Source organism: Xyrauchen texanus, chromosome 21 (assembly GCF_025860055.1).
Source record: "Xyrauchen texanus isolate HMW12.3.18 chromosome 21, RBS_HiC_50CHRs, whole genome shotgun sequence".
Taxonomy (NCBI): Eukaryota; Metazoa; Chordata; class Actinopteri; order Cypriniformes; family Catostomidae; genus Xyrauchen; species Xyrauchen texanus.
The window spans coordinates 32,228,410-32,254,385 of record NC_068296.1 but is presented as its reverse complement, the minus strand read 5'-3'; the positions used below and the strand labels follow the sequence as shown (position 1 = coordinate 32,254,385).

The 25,976-nt window shown below is 37.3% G+C and overlaps 1 protein-coding gene across 3 annotated transcripts in view; it reads left to right on the top strand.

Moving 5' to 3' along the window:
• st14a (ST14 transmembrane serine protease matriptase a) overlaps positions 1-25,976 on the top strand; it is a 29,934-nt gene that overhangs the window by 1,886 nt on the left and 2,072 nt on the right. For all 3 annotated transcript variants that reach the window (XM_052152666.1, XM_052152665.1, XM_052152664.1), the window contains 17 exons: positions 5,758-5,917; positions 6,067-6,197; positions 6,284-6,354; positions 9,605-9,774; positions 11,351-11,383; positions 11,507-11,741; positions 12,231-12,373; positions 12,492-12,595; positions 12,693-12,796; positions 14,088-14,224; positions 14,554-14,658; positions 16,208-16,315; positions 17,541-17,654; positions 17,981-18,097; positions 18,207-18,390; positions 20,846-21,114; positions 21,705-21,841. In XM_052152666.1, coding sequence (XP_052008626.1) covers positions 5,758-5,917; positions 6,067-6,197; positions 6,284-6,354; positions 9,605-9,774; positions 11,351-11,383; positions 11,507-11,741; positions 12,231-12,373; positions 12,492-12,595; positions 12,693-12,796; positions 14,088-14,224; positions 14,554-14,658; positions 16,208-16,315; positions 17,541-17,654; positions 17,981-18,097; positions 18,207-18,390; positions 20,846-21,114; positions 21,705-21,841 — 2,322 coding nt within the window. The remainder of the gene's footprint in view (positions 1-5,757; positions 5,918-6,066; positions 6,198-6,283; positions 6,355-9,604; positions 9,775-11,350; positions 11,384-11,506; positions 11,742-12,230; positions 12,374-12,491; positions 12,596-12,692; positions 12,797-14,087; positions 14,225-14,553; positions 14,659-16,207; positions 16,316-17,540; positions 17,655-17,980; positions 18,098-18,206; positions 18,391-20,845; positions 21,115-21,704; positions 21,842-25,976) is intronic.

The window sequence follows — 25,976 nt, the reverse complement described above, 5'->3', positions numbered from 1 at the left end:
GAACCAAACCAGTCAGTTATAGATGTACAGATCTGTAGACTCAGCCGAGTAGAACTGTGTCAGCAGCTCCTGTGGCAGGTTGAACTTCCTCAGCTGGCTAAGGAAGTACAACATCTGCTGAGCCTTCTTCACAATGGAGTCTATGAGAGTGTCACGTATTAATGAGATAATGATATGCTTTGATCTGAAAGACCATGCAGATTAATAAGCCTGGAACATGGCAGACTCACATGTTTGTGCTACTTCTACAGTTACTACAACTGCCATAGGAAGTGTCACCACTATCTGGAGTTTTCTGTCTGACACCATTTCATGTCTGTAGTCACACATTTAGAACAATCTATTGTGAGGCTGATATTTGGCCATTTTGAATTTACAGGCATCGGCCAGTTGGCCAACCGTCTATAATTCAACGAATTTGCTATTTACCAGAATTGGTAATTCTAGCCTACATGGTGTTTGTTCCAAAATCTACTGACAGCCTTGTCAATGGATAGTGCATATTTTCTGTTTTTGAATATTTTGATATGTTATATTTTTAAATGAACTTTTTTGAGGAAATATTCTACTCTACTCTTTTGACGTTGGGGTTGAAAAACCCACATCGGTCGAACTGGCATTCTTTTTCTTTCCATCATCATTAGTTTGCACGTGTTTGTAAGGGATTGTATTTCTATTGATCTTGAAGAGAATATTGAGTTTAAGCCGTTGTAGTGACTGGATTAGCTGATTTTCACTAAAGGCTCTAATGATAGCGTGTCAATTGTTATTTACAAGCCTTCAAATGAAGTGCTTACAGGTTTCAACAGGCAAGGTTTTTAATTTGCAGTGATATCAGTCTCTATAGCTATAATCTATCTAACTGCAAAATGCACTTTTGCTGGAAAACGATGGCATACAATGTAAAATATTAAAGGGGTCATGACATGAGAAACCAAATTTGCCTTGATCTTTTGGTATATAAGAGGTCTTTGTATCATTAAAACGTCCTGCAAGTTTAATATTTTAAGACGTCCTCCCCATTCTAAACGAATCATTTATTTAATCAAGCTCAAAATACAGCTCGTTCTGGATTCATGGTTAGAAGTGACGTGACGGTTAGAAGTGACGTAACAGCGTTTGCATATGACCGCCTCCAGCACAAGATAACTACGCTTTAAGCGCAAGACAACTACGCTCATTTCGTATCGCTGTGCGCCTCACAAATGTTCAGTCGATGGACAGCGAGCTCTGACAGAGACTACTTGTGCACAGGAAAATTACGATGCCACACAGATGTGCTGTTCCTGGCTGTGGTCAAACAAAACCTCTGAATAAGCTGCCGAAAGATCCAGACGTCAGGGAAAAATGGATGCAGTTTATTTTTTGCGGACGTCCCAGTCAAGGCAGTGTTAACTTAAGCGTTTGTTCTGTACATTTTGAGGATGACTGTTTTGAGAACAAATCTCAATATGATGCTGGCTTTGCCAGAAAACTGTTGCTCAAAGATAAGTCCGTGCCGACTATTCTGGGAACAACGACGACGCTAAACTGTAAGTAATCTATTTTAAACTTTAAACTACTTTTTAAAGCGCAATTTCATTCATTATGAATAATCACAGTGTTTTTACTTAGTTTACTTGCATATTGTTCTGGCTGGGGCGTCAATAATTGATACATAGGCACTGACGTTAGCCAATCATAACAGTGGGCGTTAACACTGAAGTCTTAAATGGAAAACGCCCCCAAAACAGACTGTTTGAATCAGAGGATGAGAAACAGGGTGGGAAAAGGTCATAAATCACTAGATTTTAAAAGTTTTTCTTAAAAAAAAATATATTAATACTATAATTGCACCTAAGGGAACATAATAATACAATAAAAAAACCCATGTCATGACCCCTTTAATGATTGGTTTTACATTTTCGACCCATCTTTACTGATGTTCCTAGGACTATAACAAGTTGAATAGAACTATATATTCTACTTCTTATAGTATAGCATATTTATGTTTATCTGCTGTAATTTGGGTTTAACCTCCTGAGACTCTAGTGTGACTGCTGTGTGGATTTTCCATTTCCCTTTTTGATTTGTTACTATTAGCACCTAATAAACAAACATTTATTTTGTTATTTTTTTCTACAGCAAATAGTTTTCCTAAAACTTGATGTCCACATATGTGTAGAGTTTGAGTATGTTGCGAAATGGTAAATAATACCAAGCTATAAAAAGAGTTTTTTCATCGAATTGTTAATGTTTCCAGGGATGTTAGTATGTCATATTTTTGAGACTATACAGAAATTAGAGCTGATTTTCTGTTAAGCTGAATAATTAATTCTGATTCAAAGTAATGGACAGCATCGTCCAATCACTTGTAATCATGTTAAAATAAAATTTTGCTTGAAAAATTCTGAATCTATGTACTAATTAATCAATATCATGTTGTTGTGTTACGTGACTTGGCGTGCCAGAAGTTTAAGCCTTAAATGACAGTCTAAAGCGTTGTGAACATGATTCAGTCAGTTTAAATTATTTAAATTATGAGTTGTGTATAATGAAGCCAAAATACAACGTACACGCATGTGTACACAGGATCGCACAAGGTTGAATCAGTATAATTTGAAACAACATTGTTAAAAAAAAAAATCTAAGATTACCCAGCAGATCAGCTGCACCGCAACACACTCTCGTATATTTGTGACATGTTTGCAGGCGCGTGTGTGAAGTATGTTTGGCCGCGTGCATTCCATAGATCTGTTACGGCATGCTTAAACTGGTTAACTTTACAATGAGACAACACCCCCACAAATAAAACCTAAAGAGAGAAAATGACTCAGGAGAATTTTTAAGGTGGACATGTCTCCCTTATTCATCCCTCCAGAATGTTCCCAAACGTCTGTGATATTCTCCTTTATCCATGTCACACACCTGACAGTGGTAGAGCTTATTCAGTTTACAACTGGACTTTATTGTTCATTAACTTGAACATGTCTTAAGTTGTAAACAAGTTCACTCTGACTAGAAGAAGAACACTCATTCTGGTCTCAATTCAAAACAATTAAAAAGTGTACCAACATTACGCTGAACTACAAATGTATATTAACATTTCAATGTTTCTCACCATTGGATATAAGCACACTTGTCTTTTGGAAATTAAGAACTAGAACTGGTAAATGTTTAATTGCAGTTAACTCAAACTGACCGTTGTTACAAAACCACTGGTCTAAGATATGCACTAAGCACTTATCTAGTGCAAATCTTAAAAGGTCAAAAGTTTGATAATTGCATGTCTAGGCTTTGGTGTCAGCAACAATGCATGCATTGGATCCATTGAATTTAGGTTTTGTTGTAGAAAATCAAATTTCACCATTGTTAACTTCATGTTGTCTTCACTGAGAGCTAATTCCCAACTTTAGGGCATTTTGTTGTGGCACATTTTTTGATACAAACTACACAGAATATAGGTCAGGAATGCTGTCATGTGACTGCAGTCTGAGATAATTGGGAAACAATATAGTGGTTGTAAAAAAATTAAATAAAAAAAAAAAAACAATAGTTGGTCAGTTACATTTTGATCAAACTAGTCAAGTACTTATTCAGTTCTCGAGTCCTTTTTATGCTTCAAATGGGCTCTTAAGCAAACAAATAGCATTTACTGATATATGATACTGAAAAACCTGTTGAGGAGAATAATGCTCATTGTATGCAAAAAGACAACTGACTCTGTTCAGCGAAAAGAGTGAGCATTTAATGTTTGACCCAAGGGCGTAGCCAGGAAATTATTTTTGGGTGGGCCTCAATAAAAATGGATGGGCTAAACAGGGAAGCGGCACATATAAACAATTCTTTTACACTTTCAGAGATTAGAATATATGCATTTTTAAAAACTGTTTTATAAAAATATATTTTAAGTCAAAGAATAATCTCTAATATTCTGGGTTGGCTACGCCACTGGTTTGACCACAGGTTGTTGTTGATTGATTGTTTGCGTTTGCTGCAGGGAAAGAGATGTTATGGGCTGTGATTTGTTTCCTTATAATTGATCTAATGACATGAAATAATATTCCACCTTATGCCTCCTAATTCCCTTATCATTCAGATTGTGCATCCGCTATTTCCCAACATATTAGGGTCCACATAAGACTTTAATAAAAATTTTTGCTTTTATTTTTAAATTGACATCTTCATGAAAATAACCTGGAAAAGATAGGAACATTTGCCTCGGTCAGCTGCATTAAAAAGTGCTGCAATGTTGCTTTTAGATGAAGATAGAGTTGTTGCCGATTTTATACACAGTCACATGCTCTCAGTTTTTGCAAAATTTAAAAAAATAAATAAATAAAAATTGAGATTGAAGTCAAAATGAAATCAAAACTGACCCGGTATACTTTTGAAAAAACATCACATGTCTTATTGTGCTTCAGTGCACGTTATTCCTAAAATGTTTGTCTTCAAAATCTGCCATCAATCATCTTTCATCAATTTCTGATCTTCCATTAATTAACTAATAGCCAAATAGCTAAGTAATGCAAACCAAAATTCTGCCATTATCACCCAAATTTAGTCTGTCAACCTCAAAATAATTAAGATTTCAGCAATATTAGAAAATAACAATAGATTTGAAAAAAATGTATCATTACAATTGGGATACGCTGTGCTAGAGATGCTCTTGAAGGTGAACTTGACCTTTAGTTTCTACGTCCCAGAACTGGGTGGGTGAGGGTTCAGGTGGGGATAGGTCCTCCACATTTGACTGCAACATGTATTCAGGTCTGGATCCAATCAATTCCTGATGGATAAAATCCAACTGTCTCTTTGAGATGGCAATATTGTACAATTGTTATTTGAATATTGGCCAACCAACCAATCAACACACATAATTTAAGATCGATACAAATACAGGCATAAAATTTTAGCTAGCCACCTCCTATCATTTATTTTAGGAAAGCAAATATCTGTGAACAAATTTGGTTACTCATTGCATATTTATTTATGCAGTACAAATGACAGATGTACGACAATAACCTGTATGCTTCTGTATCATTATTCTCATTCCAAACCCCAATTTTTCTTTCTTTATTTCTTTAAGTTATTTTCATGATAATGTTTAGGGATGGGCAAGGGGTTAGATGTTATGGTTAGGTTTCGGTTAAGGGTAAGACTTAGGAAAAATCATTACAATGCTTGTTCAAAACCCCAATGATTCTCTTGCTTCAATGGTACACAACAGTGATTTGCCTATTAAAATTATAGGTATGTTTAGGTTTGGTCTAGGGTGTAAACTTAGGAAAAAGTGTGATAACTGTTCATTGGTTTAATTTGTATTTTTTCTATGGGAGGAAAAGTCATACGTTTTTGCACGAGCCAACAACATTTTTGATTTCTGATTATTACAACTTTTCCAAAAACTGGGTAAATAAAGTCCTGTTCTCATTTTTTCTTGTTGAATATTTAGTTTCACTCAGAAATGTGTCACATTGCAGAAGTAAAATGAGTTGCGAATGCAGTTTCATGTTGACTTGAAAGTGACTCGGAGCAATACGAGCAGCGGGCGAAATGTTTTGATACTTTGCCCGCTCTTATATAATCCTCTGAATCTGTGCTTATTCTGTCAACAAAAAAAAACAAATTTTTTTTTATTTATGCCTTCAAACTTACTTTAATCTGTTGCCCACAGACTGGTTTATTTAATGTATAGTGGAATTTAGACAGAAGTATAAAACATCCTTTGCTGCTTTTACACTGCTCAATAAATTGTTGCATTTGTCACCTTTTTAGGGCAAGGACTGGGACCAAGCTGTCACATTTTTGCCAGCGTCAGACAATAAAAAGCTGGAGAAAAAAAGAGGTCCTGGGAAGGTTGGGATCATTGTTGGCCTGGTGATCTTGGCGGCCATTTTGGCTTTGATCATTGGGGTGGTGGTCTGGCATTTCCACTGTAAGTCAGCACCGTGCTGCATTCATCCAGTTACAGAAAGTCTAGCATACCACAGATATTCAGTGTTACCTGTTGCCCTATCATCAGTCATGATAAAGTTGATCATGTCTATGTTCATATCCCCTTCTTTCCCAATGTGCAATCTGCAGTCCGGAAGGATTTGAGGTTACAGAAGATTTACACCGGCTCCGTTAGAATAACCAATCAAAATTTTGTGGATGCGTATGAAAATCCAGAGAGTAACGAGTTTAAAAGCTTGGCAAACCAAGTGATGGCTCAGGTAAGAATTGAAGTTGTTTACATTTAGTTTGCTAGAATCAAACTGCTTTGTTTATAGTTTTTGATTTTGAATTCGTTCTTTTTCAGCTGAAATCAATGTACACCGAGTCTTCACAACTGGTGAAATATTATGTCGGTTCCAAAGTTCTTGCCTTCAGGTACATTTACATTTGGTCAAACACAATACAAACAAGCCTATTCACAACTTTTAATTGGAGGTAGACCGATATATGGATTTTACTGTTTAATCAATGCTGATAGTGGCTTTTTGGAAGTATTGGTTATTGAAAAAGATCGCTGCTTTTTATTATTATTCCTCTCTATTCCTCTTTGGCCGTTGCTGGAGGAGACTAGTTAGAACGGCTTGGTTCTGCAGTGCAACTGTGGCCTCTAAGTTAAATAAAAGCAAGTACATGGGGATTTGTAATTTAAGATCGATACAATACAGGCATAACATTTTAGCTAGCCGCCTCCTATCATTTATTTTAGGAAAGCAAATGTCTGTGAACAAATTTGGTTACTCATTGCATATTTATTTATGCAGTACAAATGACAGATGTACGACAATAACCTGTATGCTTCTGTATCATTGTTCTCGTTCCAAACCCCAATTTTTCTTTCTTCCGTGAAACACAAGTTATTTTCATGATAAAGTTTAGGGATGGGCAAAGGGTTAGATGTTATGGTTAGGTTGGGGTTAAGGGTAAGACTTAAAGAAAAATCTTTACAACACTTGTTCAAAACACCAATGTTTCTTTTTCTTCCATGGTACACAACAGTGATTTTTATTATTATTCCTCTCTATTCCTCTTTGGCTGTTGCTGGAGGAGTTTAGTTAGTTAGATTTGTTGTATCTAAATCTTTTATCATTGACCATATTAATCCATATTTTTATCTTCACTTCAGTGCATATTTTATTTTGATAATCAAGTGTTCTAAATTCAATGGAGGGCAAAAAAAAAAAAAATGCGACTATATGGAAATGTTCAGCGCATTGTGTCTCAATATTCATATCTTTTGAGTAATAATAAACCTTAATCCTCATCTAACAACATTTAGAGAAGTATATACACAAAATCATCTGGTGAATATACTGTAAAGGCTATTAAAAGCTTAATTTTGGTAAATGCTTAAATATAGAGCACTGTAAAGGAGCCAGAAAAGAACTGCCATCTATGGGCACTTCCCTAAAATTGTGCTGAAACTGCCCAAGAAGTGCTGTTTTTGTGGTTGAAACACCCTATTATTGGAGATTAGGGCTTCTTTAAATTTCTACCATTTCTACTTAGCAAGTAATATTTATCTTTAAAAAAAAAAAAAGAGATGTTATGGGCTGCGATTTTGTTTCCTTATAATTGATCTAATGACATGAAATAATATTCCACCTTATGCCTCCTAATTCCCTTATCATTCAGATTGTGCATCCGCTATTTCCCAACATATTAGGGTCCACATAAGACTTTAATCAAAATTTTTGCTTTTATTTTTAAATTGACATCTTCATGAAAATAACCTGGAAAAGATAGGAACATTTGCCTCGGTCAGCTGCATTAAAAAGTGCTGCAATGTTGCTTTTAGTTGAAGATAGAGTTGTTGCCGATTTTATACACAGTCACATGCTCTCAGTTTTTGCAAAATTTGAAAAAATAAATAAATAATTATTCACAGGTCTTCAGTAGTGTGAACTACACCTAAACACAGCTTAAAGAGTTTGTTCACCCAAAAATGAAATTTCTCTCATCATTTACTCACCCTCATTCCATCCCAGATGTGTATGACTTTCTTTAGTAGAACATGAACAAAGATTTTTGTGTGTGTATTATATATGGAATATATAATATATATAATATGGAATATGTGTGTATATATATTCCATATTATATATGGAAAGGAGAAGGAGGAGGCAAGAACCGGCTTGGCAATATAAATAATATTTTAATGATAAACTTTAACAAAAGACACAAACACACATATGACGGACATGCCCGTAAACGATCTTCCTCTCCCGCACCATCTTCCGCAGTCGGCCTTTATCCCTCGGAGGCTTGATTAGCCTGATAAGGTACCGGGTGTGTAGAATCATGACCCGGCCCCGCCCTCCGCCATGCCACAATATATATTATATAAGATTATATGTATGCGGGGCTGGGCTCAAACATCATTGCCAATATTAAAATATTGCCTTTATTGTAGAAAGGTTTCAACAAGGTTGTGTAGAAGGACTTACCATATGTATTTTAACAGAAAGCAAAGTCTCGTTTTCTTCATCTCATTGAACCAATGTTACGTACCCAAGAAGTTTCTGGGATCTTAAGAACAGCAGATTACAATGGTAGAAATAGGCAGCGCTGCAGTTTAAATAATCTCTTAAGCTTTATAGAATGTAAACATGTATTTTAATATTAATAGAAGTTATTATAAAGGATTATCTATGGTTTACAGTAAAGAAAGTAGGTGGGTTATTTTCAGAAATTTCAGCAAAGCAAGTTTAAACTTGGTTCAATGAGACAGTATGATTATATTGAACATGTAACAGGTTGATGAATACACATCCTCACTGTTTAACAAACTTCTAAAGCCTAAGAAATGTGATGTATAAAAACTACCACTAGACATGCAATATGTGTCTTTACTACTTAAATTATTAACCCACAATAAATAATATTCTTCAATATGACCACAACATTGCTATGTTATTCGGAACTGCACACAAGACTTTCACCTACTGTTTCACTTGTGTACACAGTAGTGTGACAATAAAGTGATTTGATTTGATAATCCATATCAAATCTTAATAACAGCAGTTTTTACAGTTTTATTCACTTGTCCCCTCACAAACAGTAGTCCATGCACTGCGGTGGTGGAGACAGGTCCCGCTTCTCTCGTTAAATCTTATGTGGTGGCCTTGATCAGATAAGATCATCGTTAGATCTTATTTGACCTTTAAATCTGTCACAGAGGCAGCACTTTGGAAACTAAAAACAGCCGTTTGCGATCAGAGGTAGCATGCTTTCTTTGTAAACAAAGTTAATATCCACCAACAGCTGCTGTGGGTAAATTTGTGTCTAATAGAGCAGACGCGATAACAATGACGGTGACACATAAAGGAGTTTTCCTGATGCAACGATATGGTAGAAATATAATGAAGCACTAATCTCCAATAATCTGTGGGAAACATACATTTTTGGCCAGTTTCAGCACAATTTTAGCGAAGTGCCCATAGACGGCAGTTCTTTTCTGGGCTACAAAAGAACCCGGAAGGAGCGGAGCGTTTGTTTGTAAACAGCAACTTCATATTGGCCGTACACCTTACAATTACAGCTTATTTGAATGTTGCTTGCTTGTGCTGTTTTTTTAAGAAGCTCCCCCTTTCGCTCTCTCTCTCTCTCTCTCTCTCTCGCTCTACAGTGAGGGCAGTGTAATTGCTTACTACGAGTCAGAGTTTAATGTTCCTGTGGGGCAGGAAGCTTCAGTGGATCAGGCTGTGATCAATTTGAATGAGATGTATAACACCAATAAACAACGGCGTTTTGTGGATAAACCTGGTTTACTAATATTCGACCGCATCGACTCTTCAGGTTTGATATAAATCTACGCATCCATTACACTCTTTGGATTGATTGGTGCACAATGTTTTTGCACAAAGAAAAGGAATCCTTGGACTATTACTTTCTTAAAAAAAAAATGTACATTCACATTTTACATTCTTTCATGACAATTAAGCACATCCCCCATTACATTTCTCATTATTGTCAATGTTGTATTTCTTTATATCAATTTAAATTGCCATAAATGGCAGAAAAATATTTTATTTAAAATCTTAATATAAATATATATATATATATATATATATATATATATATATATATATATATATATATATATATGTGTATGTATGTGTGTGTGTGTGTGTGTGTGTATATATATATATATATATATATATATATATACACACACACATGTATGTATACACATGTATGTATGTATATATATATGTATACACGTATGTATATATATATATATATACACATGTATGTATGTGTGTATATATATATATATATATATATGTATATATATATATATATACATACACACATGTATGTATATGTGTGTGTGTGTGTGTGTGTGTGTATATATACATACACACCGATCGGCCACAACATTAAAACCACCTGCCTAAAATTGTGTAGGTCCCCCTCGTGCCGCCAAAACAGTGCCAGATGATATTCATCAATTGTACAGAGTGGTTATCTGAGTTACCATAGACCTTGTCAGTTTGAAACAGTCTGGTCATTCTCTGTTGACCTCTCTCATCAACAAGACATTTCCATCTGCAGAACTGACACTCACTGGATGTTTTTTGTTTTTGGCACCATTCTGAGTAAATTCTAGAGACTGTTGTGCATGAAAATCCCAGAAGATCAACAGTTACAGAAATACTCAAACCAGCCCATCTGGACCAACAATCATCCATGCAATTATCTAATCAGCCATGTGGTAGCAGTGCATAAAATCATCAGATATGGGTCAGGAGCTTCAGTTAATGTTAACATCAACCATCAGAATGGAGAAAAAAAATATGATATCAGTGATTTGGAGCATGACATGATTGTTGGTGCCAGATGACACCAACAGAGAATGGCCAGACTGATTTGAACTGACAAAGTCTACAATAACTCCGATAACTGAGAAGAATATCATCTCCAAATGCTATTCAGGGATGCAGGTTGGTGCTGTTGGTGGCATGAGGGGGACATACACAATATTAGGCAGTTGGTTTTAATTTTGTGGCTGATTGATATATAATATAAAAATGAGATTCACCCAGATACTGACCACTTGGCAGTATGTTATGAAATAATATCTTCACCCAAAAATAAAGATTATTCATTATTCCAGACCCATAAGTCTTTCTTCCTTCTATAAAACTCAAAAGGGGATGTTAGGCAGTATTTTCACGGTTCACTTTCATTTTAAAATTGTATGGTGACTGACCGTCATTGTGCCTTACCCTCTCCATTAAGGTGAGTAATTGATGATGTAATTACAATTTTGTGTGTGAACTGTCCCTTTAATGCCCATGATTCTGAGGCTCAGATGGACCTCTTTAGCCTGAAACATTCTTTATATCTTTGTCAATCTTTTATTTCACAGCTCTGGACACACGTATGTCAGCAAAAGGCAGGAGTGAGTAGGGTATTGGTCTCTATTCTCGCAAATAATATCAGTTCACGCACTGTAAATTCATATACTTGTGTCCAGTAATAAATGTGACCTAAGCTGTTTTGTATCTGTTTTCTCTATGCCCAGAATTAGAGAATTATGCCCAGCACACCAGTAATTCTAAGGATGAGATCATTACATCACCTGGTTTCCCTGATTCTCCGTATCCTCCAAATACTTTGGTACAGTGGCAGCTGCGGGGTGACCAAGGCTACGTTCTCAAACTGGCTTTTGACACCTTCAACCTTGAGAAAAACTGTGGAAATGATTTAGTGAGAGTGTATGACTCTTTGATCGCCATTGACAAACATCTCATGGCAGAGTAAGAGAACACTGTTTCATGTTAGTGATAGTTCCCCCAAAAAAGAACTTCTGTCAGTATTTACATACTTGTTTACTCAAACCTGTTTGACTTTGAGTAAATTATAACATATTTAATGGGTTGATGGGGGAATTTACATTTTTGAGGAAACGAGTTTGCACCAAGTCATCTGTCACTTGTTAAATGCTACTGTCTGTCTTTTAACTCTCCCTTGTAAATGTAGTGCCATCTGGTGGCTTTTTATGCCATCATAGTGTATTATCATGCTCTTCTGCCATACAATGTCAACACTCAACTACACAATTTGTAAAAATGTTGTTATAACCGTTAAATCAGGCCTCTTGGACCATGATATGTCCTGTTACTGATGTGTTTGGCTCAGATTTTGAGAAATCAGATTAAGACTATTTTATTATCCACATTAGCCTGGAGTTACTGTGCTTTGGCTTTGTAGGGTAGTTGTGAAGTTTTTTTTTTTCATTCAAACAGGAAATGTGGCTACTATTCTCCCAGCGATCCCCTAACCTTCGTCTCATCTCGAAATGTTATACTTGTCACCTTGATAACCAATGAGGATGGGAACTATCCCGGGTTCAGAGCCCGTGTCACCCAGATTAAGCAAGATAGCAGTGGTAAAGATGATTCCTGGCTGAGATATTAAAAATAAACTTGACTAGGTTTAATAGTAAAATATGGTTTACTGTTATATTTCTGTTATTATTGTTCTCTCACTGATTCTCCCCTCTTTAGATCTCCAGTGTGGTGGTAAATTGACTGGATCTTCTGGTACATTTACATCACCACACTTTCCCAGTTATTACTCTCCCAATACAACATGCCAGTGGGACATTGAGGTGAGAAACAGAAATTCTCCATTTCCTCTTGAACCAGTTTTAAAACTGTTTGAGTTGTTGTGTAAGCATTGATCTATTTCTTCACTTTTGTTTAAAGGTTCCAGCTGGAAAATTCATTAAGCTGAAATTCCCAAAGTTCTTGGTGTCTACAGGGGACCAGAATTCTTGCCCAGGAGATTATGTAGAGGTGATTGGTAAGAGGTCAGTAATTTTGAGTTTTACACTGACTTGAACTCTATCGAATTTGTAATGTTGTGGCATTCAATACAAGGTAAAGGTGTATAGTTCACCAAAAAATAAGAATTCTGTAATCATTTACCTTTTTTCTTCCGTGGAACACAAAAGGAGGCCTTAACCTTCTGAGACCCGAGTGTGACTGTTGTGTGCATTTCACTTTTTAATTTGTTACTAGTTGCACCTACTGTAATAAACATACAAAAAAGAAAAGAAAAAAAGAATTCTCAAGCAAATAGTTTTTCTTAAAATTGATGTCAAATATGTGGACAGTTGTGAAATTTTAAATTATACCAAGCTGTAGAAAATTAGTTATTATGGTTCCAGGAGTGTTGGTTATTCATGTTTATGAGACGTTTAAAACATTGAATCAGAATTATTTATGCTAATTTCTGATGTAATGTAATGACCAGCATCATCCAATCACTGCCAACCATGTTAAAATAAAAATTTGCATGAAAAATTCTCCTTGCAGGGTAGATTTATGTCATTAAAGTTACGTTGACTGTTCTGCCAATTCCCGCCGCCTCCTTGCCGGGTTTCAGCACCGATGTAATGGGGTTCACACGATGGGCAAGGAGGAGGCGGGAACTGGCAGAACAATCAACGTAACTTTAATTACATAAATCTACTTAAACATAAACACACACACACACACACACACAGCGGCCGCGTATCTCTCTCACGAACTGGCGCCTCTGGCTCGTCTTTATCCCTCTCCTGGCAGATGCATATGCACTTACAATGGAAGTCTAGGGGGCAAGATATTGCACCAAAATATATTAAAATACAAGCGGTTACAAACAGTAGCCACAAAACGTAAAGATTTTCTATGTTGACATGAAACTGAAAAAAAATCGCTTGCTGAAAATGGCTATCCAATGATTCAACTCCTGTCATGACCATGTAAAGCCCATAAACCAAGGATACCAGAAAGCGATATGATGCAACTATACACCAAGTACTGCTTATGTCGAGCAAAACTTGACCCACATGAATTATGTTTGTAACACCTGAGCAGAAGTTCATGTGCTTAGAACAGTAGTCCCACCACTTAAAGGATGACTTATTACCTACTTGTGAAATACAGTGTACTCCGACTAGTCGTAGTGACTACAATACAGATTTCAGGTATGCACACAGTCATAATGTGTGTGCCTCAAGGTACCAACCCATAACTAACCACTAGAAACAGTGCTTGAAAGTATTTAGATTGAAATTTCATATATTAAAAATTAATTAGCTTGTTTTTTTGCAGCAAACTGTGTGGGCAGAAGCCAGCTAATACCATGGTTACCAGCAGCAGTAACAAGATGACTGTTGTGTTCCACTCCAATTCTTCACGTGTAGATCGAGGTTTTAATGCCATTTATGAGGCCTTTGAGCCCACCGACCGTAAGTACAAATATTGTAAACTAGTGCTATGTCTGAAAAACAAAGCCCTTTATTTCATAGTTGCATATTGCAATTTATCACCACCTGTTATGCAAATCAGTCACAGGGCTTCAGACTATAGAAATGATTTAACCTTCAATAGAGATGCATCATGCTACAGTACAGAATCACTTGATATACGTGATTACTCACAAACGTCTGTGAAATCTGGAGAAACCGCATAAAGTATTGTTGGAAAAAAAATGCTTGCTTTTGTGACAGTTTAGTCACAGTCTGGAGTAATGTCAATGTGAACTTCAGTAAGTGAATTCAGTTTCTGCACCTCTCAGCCTGCCCGACCCAGTTCCAATGCGATAACAAACGCTGTGTTAACCCAACTGTGCGCTGTGATGGCTGGAACGATTGTGGAGACAGCAGCGACGAGAAAAATTGCCGTAAGTACGCACATGCAGCCATGGCCAAAAGTATTGTCAGTGACACAAATGTTGTGTTTTGCAAAGTTTGCTGCTTCAGTATTTGTAGATTATTTTTTCACATGTTTCTATGGTATACCTGAAAACAATAAGCGTTTCATACGTTTTAAAGGCTTTTATTGGCAAAAACACAAAATTTATGCAAAGAGTCAATATTTGCAGTGTTGTTCTTCATAACCTCTGCAAATCACTCTGGCATGCTGGATATCAGCTTCTGGGCCAAATCCTGACTGATGGCGATCCATTCTTGAGTTCTCGGATTTGATTACAATTTGTGGGCCTCTGTTTGTCCACTCGCCTTTTGAGGATCGACCACAGGTTCTCTATGTGATTAAGATCTGGAGAGTTGCCTGCCACGGATTCAAAATTTCAATGTAATGATCTCCGAGCCATAAAATTACTATTGCCTTGTGACATGGGGCTCCATTATGCTGGAAAATGCACGGATCATCACCAAATTGCTTTTGGATCGTTGGGAGAAGTTGCTCTTGCAGGAAGCTTTGAAACCATTCTGTATTCATGGCAGTATTTTTGGGCAGAATTGTGAGAGAGCCCACTCCCTTGGATGTAAAGCAACCCCACACATGGATGGTCTCAGGATGCTTCACTGTTGGTACGACACAGGACCTTTTCTTCTCCCAAACAGTTGGAAGGGGGCTTCATCAGAGAGAATATATTTGCACCAGTCTTCTGCTGTCCAATCCTTGTACTTCCTGCAGAATTTCAGTCTGTCCTTGATGTTTTTCTTGGAGAGAAGTGGCTTCTTTGCTGCCCTTCTTGTGGGCAGACGCGCTCACACCAACCTGCTGCCAATATTGAGCAAGCTCTGCACTGGTGGTGACACGATTCCGTAGCTGACTCCTCAGAGGAGATGGTTCTGGTGCTTGCTGGACACTCTGGGACCTCCTGAAGCCTTCTTCACTGCAGTTGATCCTCTCTCCTTGAAGTTCTTGATGATCCGGTAAATGGTTCTTTCAGGTGTAATATTCTTTGCAGCAATTGCCTTGCACGTGAGGCCATTTTGATGCAAAGCGATGATGGCTGCACGTCTTTCTTTAGAGGTATCCATTGCTAACAAGAACACAATGATTGGAAGCACTTCTTCCCTCCTTTTAAAGCAAACAGTCTGCTCTTATAATCCAATCAGAATGATAGTGATTTCACCTGACTAGTACTCATTCACACTTTCCCAGGTGCTGATGTTATGACTAGTGAAATTATGTTGGCTTGTCATTTTGTGCCAGGACCAAAAAAAAAAAAGTGAATTTGGGGTTTTTGTGAAAGTTTAAAGATAAAGCTTTTTGCAGTTATTTAAAATGCATCTGATCACTCTGCACAATAATCTAGAAACAATGTGAATCAACACCACAACAACTGAAGCAGAAAACTTTGCGAAACACAAAATTTATGTCACTGCCAATACTTTTGGCCACGGCTGTACATGCTCTGTAAATACAAGTTTTATTTCAGACGTGCAATGTGATAAAATGTGGACTGTTTCCGATTTCAGAATGCAGCTCCAACATGATCCAATGCAGAAATGGCTTCTGTAAGCCTCTGTTCTGGCAGTGTGATGGCGTAGATGACTGTGGAGATCTTACAGATGAACTTAATTGTGGTAAGACACATTTTTCTCTACCTCTCTCTGGCTGTGTCCAAAACCTGAAAAATGCTCTATACAGAGGTAGGAAGGCATCAGGCCACATCTGAAATAAATGTTTGTGCAACATATAGTCTACTAAGACAGCCTTTCTCAAAGTGGGTGCCGCGACACACTGGGGTGCCCCCTGACTGTGTCAGGGGTGCCGCCAAAAAATTACGTAGGCTAAAAAAATAAATAAAATTTTTTTTTAAAAAAATCTGACATTTCATATATAAATATATTTGAATTTACATAAATACATTCTTCTTCTTTTTAAACATATGAACGTATTAATCAAATTGTAAATTCATTTTAGAAAAAAAATATATATATATATATATATATATATATAAAATTAACCATAAAAATCCGTCTCACAAGACCGAAGCAAGACACACACACAACTTGACGCAAGTGACGCAACCCATAGCAACGCGTTATAGCAACAACACCTCAGACTGATAGAAACGTAAAAATAAACGTGAATTTAGGCCACTTTTAGTATCTCTGGTGCATTTTTTAACATGCATCTTTTTCTTATCGTATTGTATATATATTTTTTTCATGTCTGCCCCTTTTTATTTTATTTTAACTGCATCCTGCACTTCATTTTAGTTCTCCTGGTCTGGATTTGTTGTTGGGTTCTTGTATTGGGCGGTCCACCTCTTACGGTTTTATGGCATTTGTGTCTCTGATTAATTATTTTGTGAATTACTTTGCAAACCTGTGTTTTTAAAGGTGCTATAAAGTTGTTATTATTGTTATTGTTATTTACAGTTCGTATTATGCTCTGTTCATTACTGTTCTGTCTAAATAAACAGGACATTTGCATTTACATTTGGGTTATGCAGTGTTTTTAAATTATATTTTACACTGGGGTGCCTTGAGATTTTATGCACTTTTGAAAGGTGCCCTGACTGAAAAAAGTTTGAGAAAGGCTGTACTAAGATGCATTCATCTGGTCCGTTTTTGAAGGCAGCACAGATTTATCCCAAAATTCAGGGGTCCCTGGGTCAAAAAACCTCTGTTCTAGACCATTAGGTGTGGTGTAATGGTGCCTTGAAAGTCTGCCTGAAACCAGTTTCCTTAGGAGGATCCATTGGGCCTTTGGTTTGGGACACAGCTTTTCTCGCTCTCTCTTCAATTTCCACTACACAGAAACACATCTGCACCTGCTTTAATATGTCCTCCTTTTTGGTAGGATGCAAGACTGGGGAATTTAAGTGTAAAAATGATCAGTGTGTATCAGAGAAGATGAAGTGTGATGGACAGCAGGACTGTAAGGATGGCTCGGATGAGGAGGGCTGTTCAAGAGGTGACCTCACTCACAAATATGAGAAATGGATCAAGTTTTGTCCATGTACAACCTGCGATGTTTCCTGATTTTGGTCTTAATCTGGATTACTTCCAAAGTCAGACTGGTTTGAATCAAATGTGAAGCTCCTATCAAAAAGATAGAGCTTCTATGAAACTTAATGTAGGATAAATGACTATGATTGGAATAGCTATTAAATTATATTTAATTAACAATTAAATAAATATAAACCTTTTAACTTTGAAAATATCAGAAACTTATATTTGCATTTCTTTTCTTCACTTGCTCTCATTGCTTGACCTCTCTTCTAACCCTCTCTTGATCAGATATTACCTGCACAGTCTCAACGTTTGCTTGCGGTAATGGCAAATGTATCACCAAACAGAACCCTGAGTGTGATGGGCATGATGACTGCGGCGATAAATCTGACGAAGCCATGTGCGGTGCGTATCATTCACCAATGCCATAATATCTATTCTTTATCAAAAACCCTGCATGGTGTAAAATGGTATTATGCCTGTCAACTTCTTTCTCTCCCTGCTTTTACACTAGACTGTGGCAAGATAGCTTACAAGAAGTCTCGCATTGTGGGCGGGCAGGATGCAGGGGAGGGAGAGTTCCCTTGGCAAGTCAGCCTCCACATTAAAAACATTGCACATGTTTGTGGTGGATCACTGATCAATGATCGCTGGATTGTGACTGCTGCCCACTGCGTACAAGATGAAGGCAAAACCAGGTGCAGTTTTTCTCTGTGAGGTTGAAATGATTCTTATCCATAGGTTTGAGAATCTAGATTATTATCCCTTTATTTCTTAGGGGCTGTTCACACTGCATTTAATCCAGTTTTTAAATATTTGTTTAATGGCACTTTAAACCCTGCATAAATGAGTTTAGTAAACCACATTTTCTTTTTCTCTATCTGAGGGTTAGTTTTAAAATGATAGTTTTATTATCTTCACTGAGGTCCACTTAGAATGTTAGTCATATATAGTACAGCTGGCCCTCTGTCTGAAATGAAGTGGCCACTGGCCTTTCAATACAGGGATAATTGAAATGCAATCTGAAGAAAATGAAACTAACTCCACACAACATTAAAACTACATTTCAGAGTTAACACATAACGTACACCCAAAACATTTCATCTGAATATATCAAACTGTTCACTCAAGCACTGCATAAACTATCAAACAGTCATGACATAGGTTACTTACAGTTTTTCCATCCAATAGTGGTGGCTGTGGCTAAGGTGTTAGTGTGGGTAGGCTGCCAGTTGCAGGGTTGGTGGTTTGATTCCTGGCCCACATGCCGAAATGTCCTTGGGCAAGACACTGAACTCCAAGTTGCTCCCAATGGCAGGCTAGCGTCTTGCATTGCAACTCTGCCTGTGTGTGTGTGTGTGTGTGTGTGTGTGTGTGTGTGTGTGTGTGTGTGTGTGTGTGTGTGTGTGTGTGTGTGTGTGTGTAGAGAGAGAGAGAGAGAGAGAGAGAGAGACATACATGCATACGTATTGGGACACAGTGTAAAGCGCTTTGGTATCCTCCAAGGTTAAAAAAGCGCTATATATGTGCAGAACATTTAGTCCAGTTTGAACTGCCCCAATAACTTCAATCATATTGTGACTGTTTCACAAGCAATTCACACTGAAATCCTCTGTATACACAAACGTAATACAATACACAATGATGTTGGCCGTTTCAACAGGCCAAAGCAGAGACACTGGTCTTCATATCTTCTGTGTTTGTTTACACACAGGACTGCTTGTGTTTTTACTGGCCAGTGGCAGCAGCAGAATGAGATATTTTTAAAAGTTGTACTTGTACCACTCTTAAAATTCGCTGGAAATGCATTCAAACGATCAAAGATGTTTACAAAAGACCAACAATTAAAAATATCACAGATGGGTGCAAAACCGGTCCAGGACGCCTTCCAAACAGCTCAACAGCAAGACAGCATAGCAGAAGAGAAACAGTGGGGTTTTAGATTTATAACTTGACATTGCGTCTTTTAAAAGCAGCACGAGATATATGATAATAGTCAAAGCTGTTCATCTAGTGCACGATTATGTAGAAAAACATTTAAATCCAAATGAAGGTGTTTATGTATGTCCCCTGTGGATCTCATGACAGGCCCAACTCTCTCCCCTTCCCCCCTGCTAAGAACGGACTTGAATTCTCCTGAAAATTGGTCTTGCCCAGCTACCTTGAAAGAGCAAACTCGGAATGACAGGAGGATGTAGAATGCATATACGCAGGTTTTGATATGTGCTGCGATATGTAGATTCAACAACCTTGTATCAATTTTCTTTTTTCAGAGGTGGATGATGACATTGAACGAGTCCACAAGAATGTACATTGAGAAACAGTGTATTTGTTGTATATCAAATTTAAGTGGCCGCCATATTTGATTTACTCGTATTTGAGTTAAACCATTATTTGATTTGATTTTAATGTGAATAACAACTTAAATTACAGTCTGTTCATCATAAAAAGTGATTTTATGCCTTTAGAAGACATGGAATATGATGCACGAGTCACTTAGACTACTTTATGATTCTTTTGGGTGGTTTATTAAGTGTAAAAGTGAGTTGCTATCAACTTCTATTGGATTGATTTCACCCAACTGGACTTTTGGGAAATTGTTTCTTCTGTGAAACACAAAATTATATAAAGTCATACAGGTTTGGAATGACATGAGGGGAAGGGAAATTGTGACTTTTCTAAGGCTGTTGATTTAACACGTTAATTCTGTGCAATTAATTATCAAAATAAATAACATTATTGACCATGTCTCCAGACCGTGATGTGGAACATTCCTACCATCGGAACAATTCAAGCTTGAAGTACCACCTGTTTTCATCAGGAGGCAAATGCTGTATAAACAATGCGCAGCTGTACAGACACTAGCTACAGCACAAGATGAGAACGCTGTCTTTCGTTCAAACACAGTGGGACAGAGCGCATGTCTTAGACAAGTCCTTATAATAAATCTGTCTTGGACAGACTGACGAATTGAATTGCAAAATGGATTGCTGTGTACTGTAGGCCAGATATAGGCTTATGTTCAATAATATAGTAATAAACCATATATTGCCTTCTAAAGCCACTTTGAGTAGAACTTTGAGTTCTATTTTAGACTTGAAGAGTGGAGGAGAACATTTTCAGTTTCATATACATTATGTGATACATTTTCAGGTATTCTCAGCCGGGCACATGGGAGGCATACATGGGACTTCATACACAGAGAGCAAAACAGGCGGCAGCAAGGAGAAACATAAAACAAGTGATTGCTCACAAGGATTACAACCATTACACCTATGACTATGACATCGCTCTTATGGAGCTGGAATCACCTGTGACCTTCAGTGAGACCATTCGCCCAATTTGTCTTCCCACTGCCAATGACGTCTTCCCCGCTGGTTTACCTGTCACCATCACTGGCTGGGGTGCTACAAGAGAAGGGGGTCAGTGAAATATCTGCTATTTAACATGCTTGTTTACCTACTTAACAGCTTTTTCTTTTTTTCAAAGAATATTCTGGATTAAGTGCAATTGTAGGAATATTCCTGGTTCAATACATGTTAAGCTCAGTCAACAACATTGGTGGAATAATATAGATCACCACAAAAATAAATTTTCACTTGTCCCGCCTGTTCTTTAAAAAAAAAGCTAAAATCTGGGTTACAGTGATGCACTTACAATGGAAGTGCATAGGGCTTTGTTTAAAAGAAAAGGAGGGACAAGTCAAAATAAGTTTTTGTGGTAATCAAATTTATGCCACAAATGCTGTTGATAGAGCTTAACTTGAAATGAACCCTGTTCACCCTGTTCAGAGGACATCTGTTGCATGCTGTCAAGTATCACTGAAAATAATTTTGACTCATCACAGTAGTTTGCTAACAAATAGAAGTCTATATGGCAAATGTACCAGAGGGTTTAAAAGTAGAAATTTGAAGCTCGCATTTTTGTAAAAGAACTTAACTAAAAATAATATATGTTCAACTCTAAGAGGAAATATGTGTAATTGTTCTCTCTCTGTGTGTGTGTGTTGTAGGCTCTGGAGCAACTGTGCTTCAGAAAGCACAGGTTCGCATCATCAACGGCACTGTGTGTGATCAACTAATGAATGGTCAGATAACATCTCGCATGACGTGTGCCGGCGTTCTGTCAGGAGGAGTGGATGCTTGCCAGGTGTGTTTCATACACCTCTTTATAATCAGTCAATAGCTGAATGTTATAGCTCACAAACATAGTTGAAGTCAGAAGTTTACATACACCTCAGCCAAATACATTTAAACTCAGTTTTTCACAATTCCTGACATTTAATCGTAAAAACATTCCCTGTCTTAGGTCAGTTAGGATCACTACTTCATTTTAAGGATGTGAAATGTCAGAATTCTTTATTTCAGCTTTTATTTCTTTCATCACATTCCCAGTGGGTCAGAAGTTTACATGCACTTAGTATTTGATAGCTTTGACTTTTAAATTGTTTAAAAATCAATCAAACATTTTGGGTAGCCTTCCACAAGCTTCTCACAATAAAATGTTACATTTTTGTTTCATTAGACCAAAGGACATTTCTCCAATAAGTAAGATCTTTGTCCCCATGTGCACTTGCAAACTGTAGTCTGGCTTTTTTATGGCAGTTTTGGAGCAGTGGCTTTTTCCTTGATGAACATCCTTTCAGGGTATTTCGATATAGGACTAATTTTAGTGTGGATCTAGATACTTGTCTACATGTTTCCTCCAGCATCTTCACAAGGTCCTTTGCTGTTGTTCTGGGATTGAATTACACTTTTCGCACCAAACTACATTCATCTCTAGGAGACAGAATGCATCTCCTTCCTGAGCGATCTGATGGCTATGTGGTCCCATGGCGTTTATACTTGCGTACTATTGTTTGTACAGCTGAGCGTGGTACCTTCAGGCATTTGGAAATTGCTCCCAAGGATGAATCAGACTTGTGGAAGTCCACAATTTTTTTCTGAGGTCTTTGCTGATTTATTTATTTATTTTTTCCCATGATGTTAAGGAAAGAGGCACTGAGTTTGAAGGTATGCCTTAAAATATATCCACAGGTACACCTCCAATTCAGTGCACCTCCTATCAGAAGCTAATTGTCTAAAGGCTTGACATAATTTTCTGGAATTTTCTAAGCTTCTTAAAGGCACAGTTAACTTGGTGTATGTAAACTTCTGACCCCCTGGAATTGTGATATAGTCAATTAAAAGTAAACAAGTGTTGAAAAAATGACTTGTGTCTTGCACAAAGTAGATACAAAACTATAGTTTGCTAATATTACATTTGTGGAGCAATAGTTTTAATGACTTCAACCTAAGTGTATGTAAACCTCTGAACTCAACTGTAGGTACTTCTATCATAGAGATACAGTCTGCAATGTGTCATGCACTGGGATTGTGGTGTTGCGTGGGGAAAGCAAATCCTGGTTACCGTATTCATTCCTATGAGGAACCAGGGTATATTTAATAACGAAATGATATACAGAAAAATAGAGCTGTCAAAGTTAACACAGCACATGTGTTTAATTTGAAAAAATACTTTTAAAACTCGTTAGTTTTTCTTAATCACTGTTAATAAATTTACCATTAATAAAGCATAAACCAGCACAAACATTGGTCTGAGTAGGGCGGAACCTTTGTGATGTGTCTGTGTCCACCCTGAGTCTTTACACAGATGCACACACAAAAACACACAACAGCCATGTCAAGTCTTCACTGTCACGAAAATGCAGAATGAGACGTGTGCCAGAATATTCATACTTCTCTAGTATATAGTATGCCAAAAACAGTATCCAATGGAGTAGTATGTCAGAATCCACAGTATTCATGAAGCAGTAAGTGAGAAATACCCAGATGACCTACTATTTCCGGCACAATTCTGAAGTGCGGATTGACTGGACTCTTAACGATCCCATAATCCCGTGGGAGCTGAGGCGACATCATGTTCAAAATACTGGATTTAAAGGAATGGCAGTGAATCATGAGGCAGACAGCTCTTCTCAACTCTAAGTGCTGTATATACCAAGATAATTGTTCCTTGTGCTTGAATGGTGCTTGTTTAATCAAACCAAAGCAGATAGTTTTCGCGGTTGTTGTTAATGCGTCATATATTCAGGTCACGAGACGATGCTATCGTCTCGGATGAAGTATGTCCGAAATCTATTTATATTACTCGCATGCATACCTAAAAGAACATACTGTTTTCCCGGCAGAAAAGTGCCTCCATCAAATACAGTACATACTGTGACAGTACGAGGTTTCGGTTTGCAAGTGCTTTTCTTGTGGAGTTTCTTGTGGAGTTTTCTTGTGGAGTACATGACGCTGGTATTGACACCCTGACGTGAATCATGTACATGGCTTCACGATTGCTTTAGGAAAGCAGATAGTTACAGCCTACTGGCAGATTAATATTGTGGCGGATATGAGTTGAAGAGATTTAATGCACATTGCAATGAATATGCAGCCTATGTGGGGACTGGTTCTTTCAATTAGTCATTGGTGTTATTTTAGTGCACTTCTATCTTTATACTGTGAAAGGCTTTGTTTGGAAAATGTTGTTATAAGGCATGATATTGTTGCATATTATTTTGTTTTCTTTCCTAAGTGCATTTTGACAGGAAAAGGTGTGTGTGTGTGTGTATGTATGTAATTATATATATATATATATATATATATATATATATATATATATATATATATCTATATCTCAGTATCTCACAAAAGTGAGTACACACCTCACATTTTTGTAAATATTTGATTATATCTTTTCATGTGATAACACTGAAGAAATGACACTTTGCTACAATGTAAAGTAGTGAGTGTACAGCTTGTATAACAGTGTAAATTTGCTGTCCCCTCAAAATAACTCAACACACAGCCATTACTGTCTAAACCGCTGGCAACAAAAGTGAGTACATCCCTAAGTGAAAATGTCCAATTTGGGCACAAAGTGTGTGGCCACCATTATTTTCCAGTACTGCTTTAACCCTCTTGGGCATGGAGTTCACCAGAGCTTCACAGGTTGCCACTGGAGTCCTCTTCTACTCCTCCATGACGACATCACAGAGCTGGTGGATGTTAGCGACCTTGTCTCCTCCACCTTCTGTTTGAGGATGCCCCGCAGATGCTCAATAGGGTTTAGGTCTGTTTAGCAAGGCAGTGGTCATCTTGGCGAGAACCTGTCCTGTTAAACCGCTGTATGGTCTCGACCACCGTACTGCAGCTCAGTGTCAGGGTCTTGGCAATCTTCTTATAGCCTAGGCCATCTTTAGCCTTTAGCCTGTTGCTGTAGAGCAACAATTCTTTTTTCAGATCCTCAGAGTATCCTCACCTTCTTTGCCATGAGGTGCCATGTTGAACTTCCAGTGACCCAGTTTGAGGGAGTGTGAGAGCGATGACACCAAATTTAACACACCTGCTCCCCATTCACACCTGAGACCTTGTAACACTAACGAGTCACATGACACCGGGGAGGGAAAATGGCTAATTGGGCCCAATTTGGACATTTTCACTTAGGGATGTGCCAGCGGTTTAGACAGTAATGGCTGTGTGTTGAGTTATTTTGAGGGGACAGCAAGTTTACACTGTTATACAAGATGTACACTTACTACTTTACATTGTAGCAAAGTGTCATTTCTTTAGTGTTGTCACATGAAAAGATTATATCAAATATTTGCAAAAATGTGAGTGGTGTACTCACTTTTGTGAGATACTGTGTGTGTGTGTGTATGTATGTATGTATGTGTATATATATATATATATATGAGTTCAATTTCAATTATTAATCACAATTATCTATGAAACATTATGTGATTTATCGCGATTAAAAATTGAAATAGACAGAAAGCTATTGTGTAAGCTCTTGGTGGTTCTTATTACACTAGAAATGGTTTAATCACGGCTCATGATAGTCTGCCAATCAGGTTCATAGGAGGATTCTGTATTTCAGCGTTCATAATTTTGTGACATTGATCCATCTATTTACTTTTACCCAGTGGTTACCTTCAATAATACAAATTAAAAAGTAGCTTTTTTTTTTTTTTTTTGTCAATCTATTCCATGTGTGGTATACTCCTGTCCCTTTTTTGTTTGATCCATTTCACACATTCCATCTCAATTTAGCAAGTATACAATAACCTTACAGTTGTTGATGATGTTAGAGGCAGCATATTCGAGAGTGGCACGAGACCACGTGCCTCAGCATATAGACATGCGTTCCACTTCTCTATCATTCCATAGTCCGTTCTCTGTTCAATAGCAATAAAGAAATATGCAACACACTGCACCCTCAATACACTATATTTGCT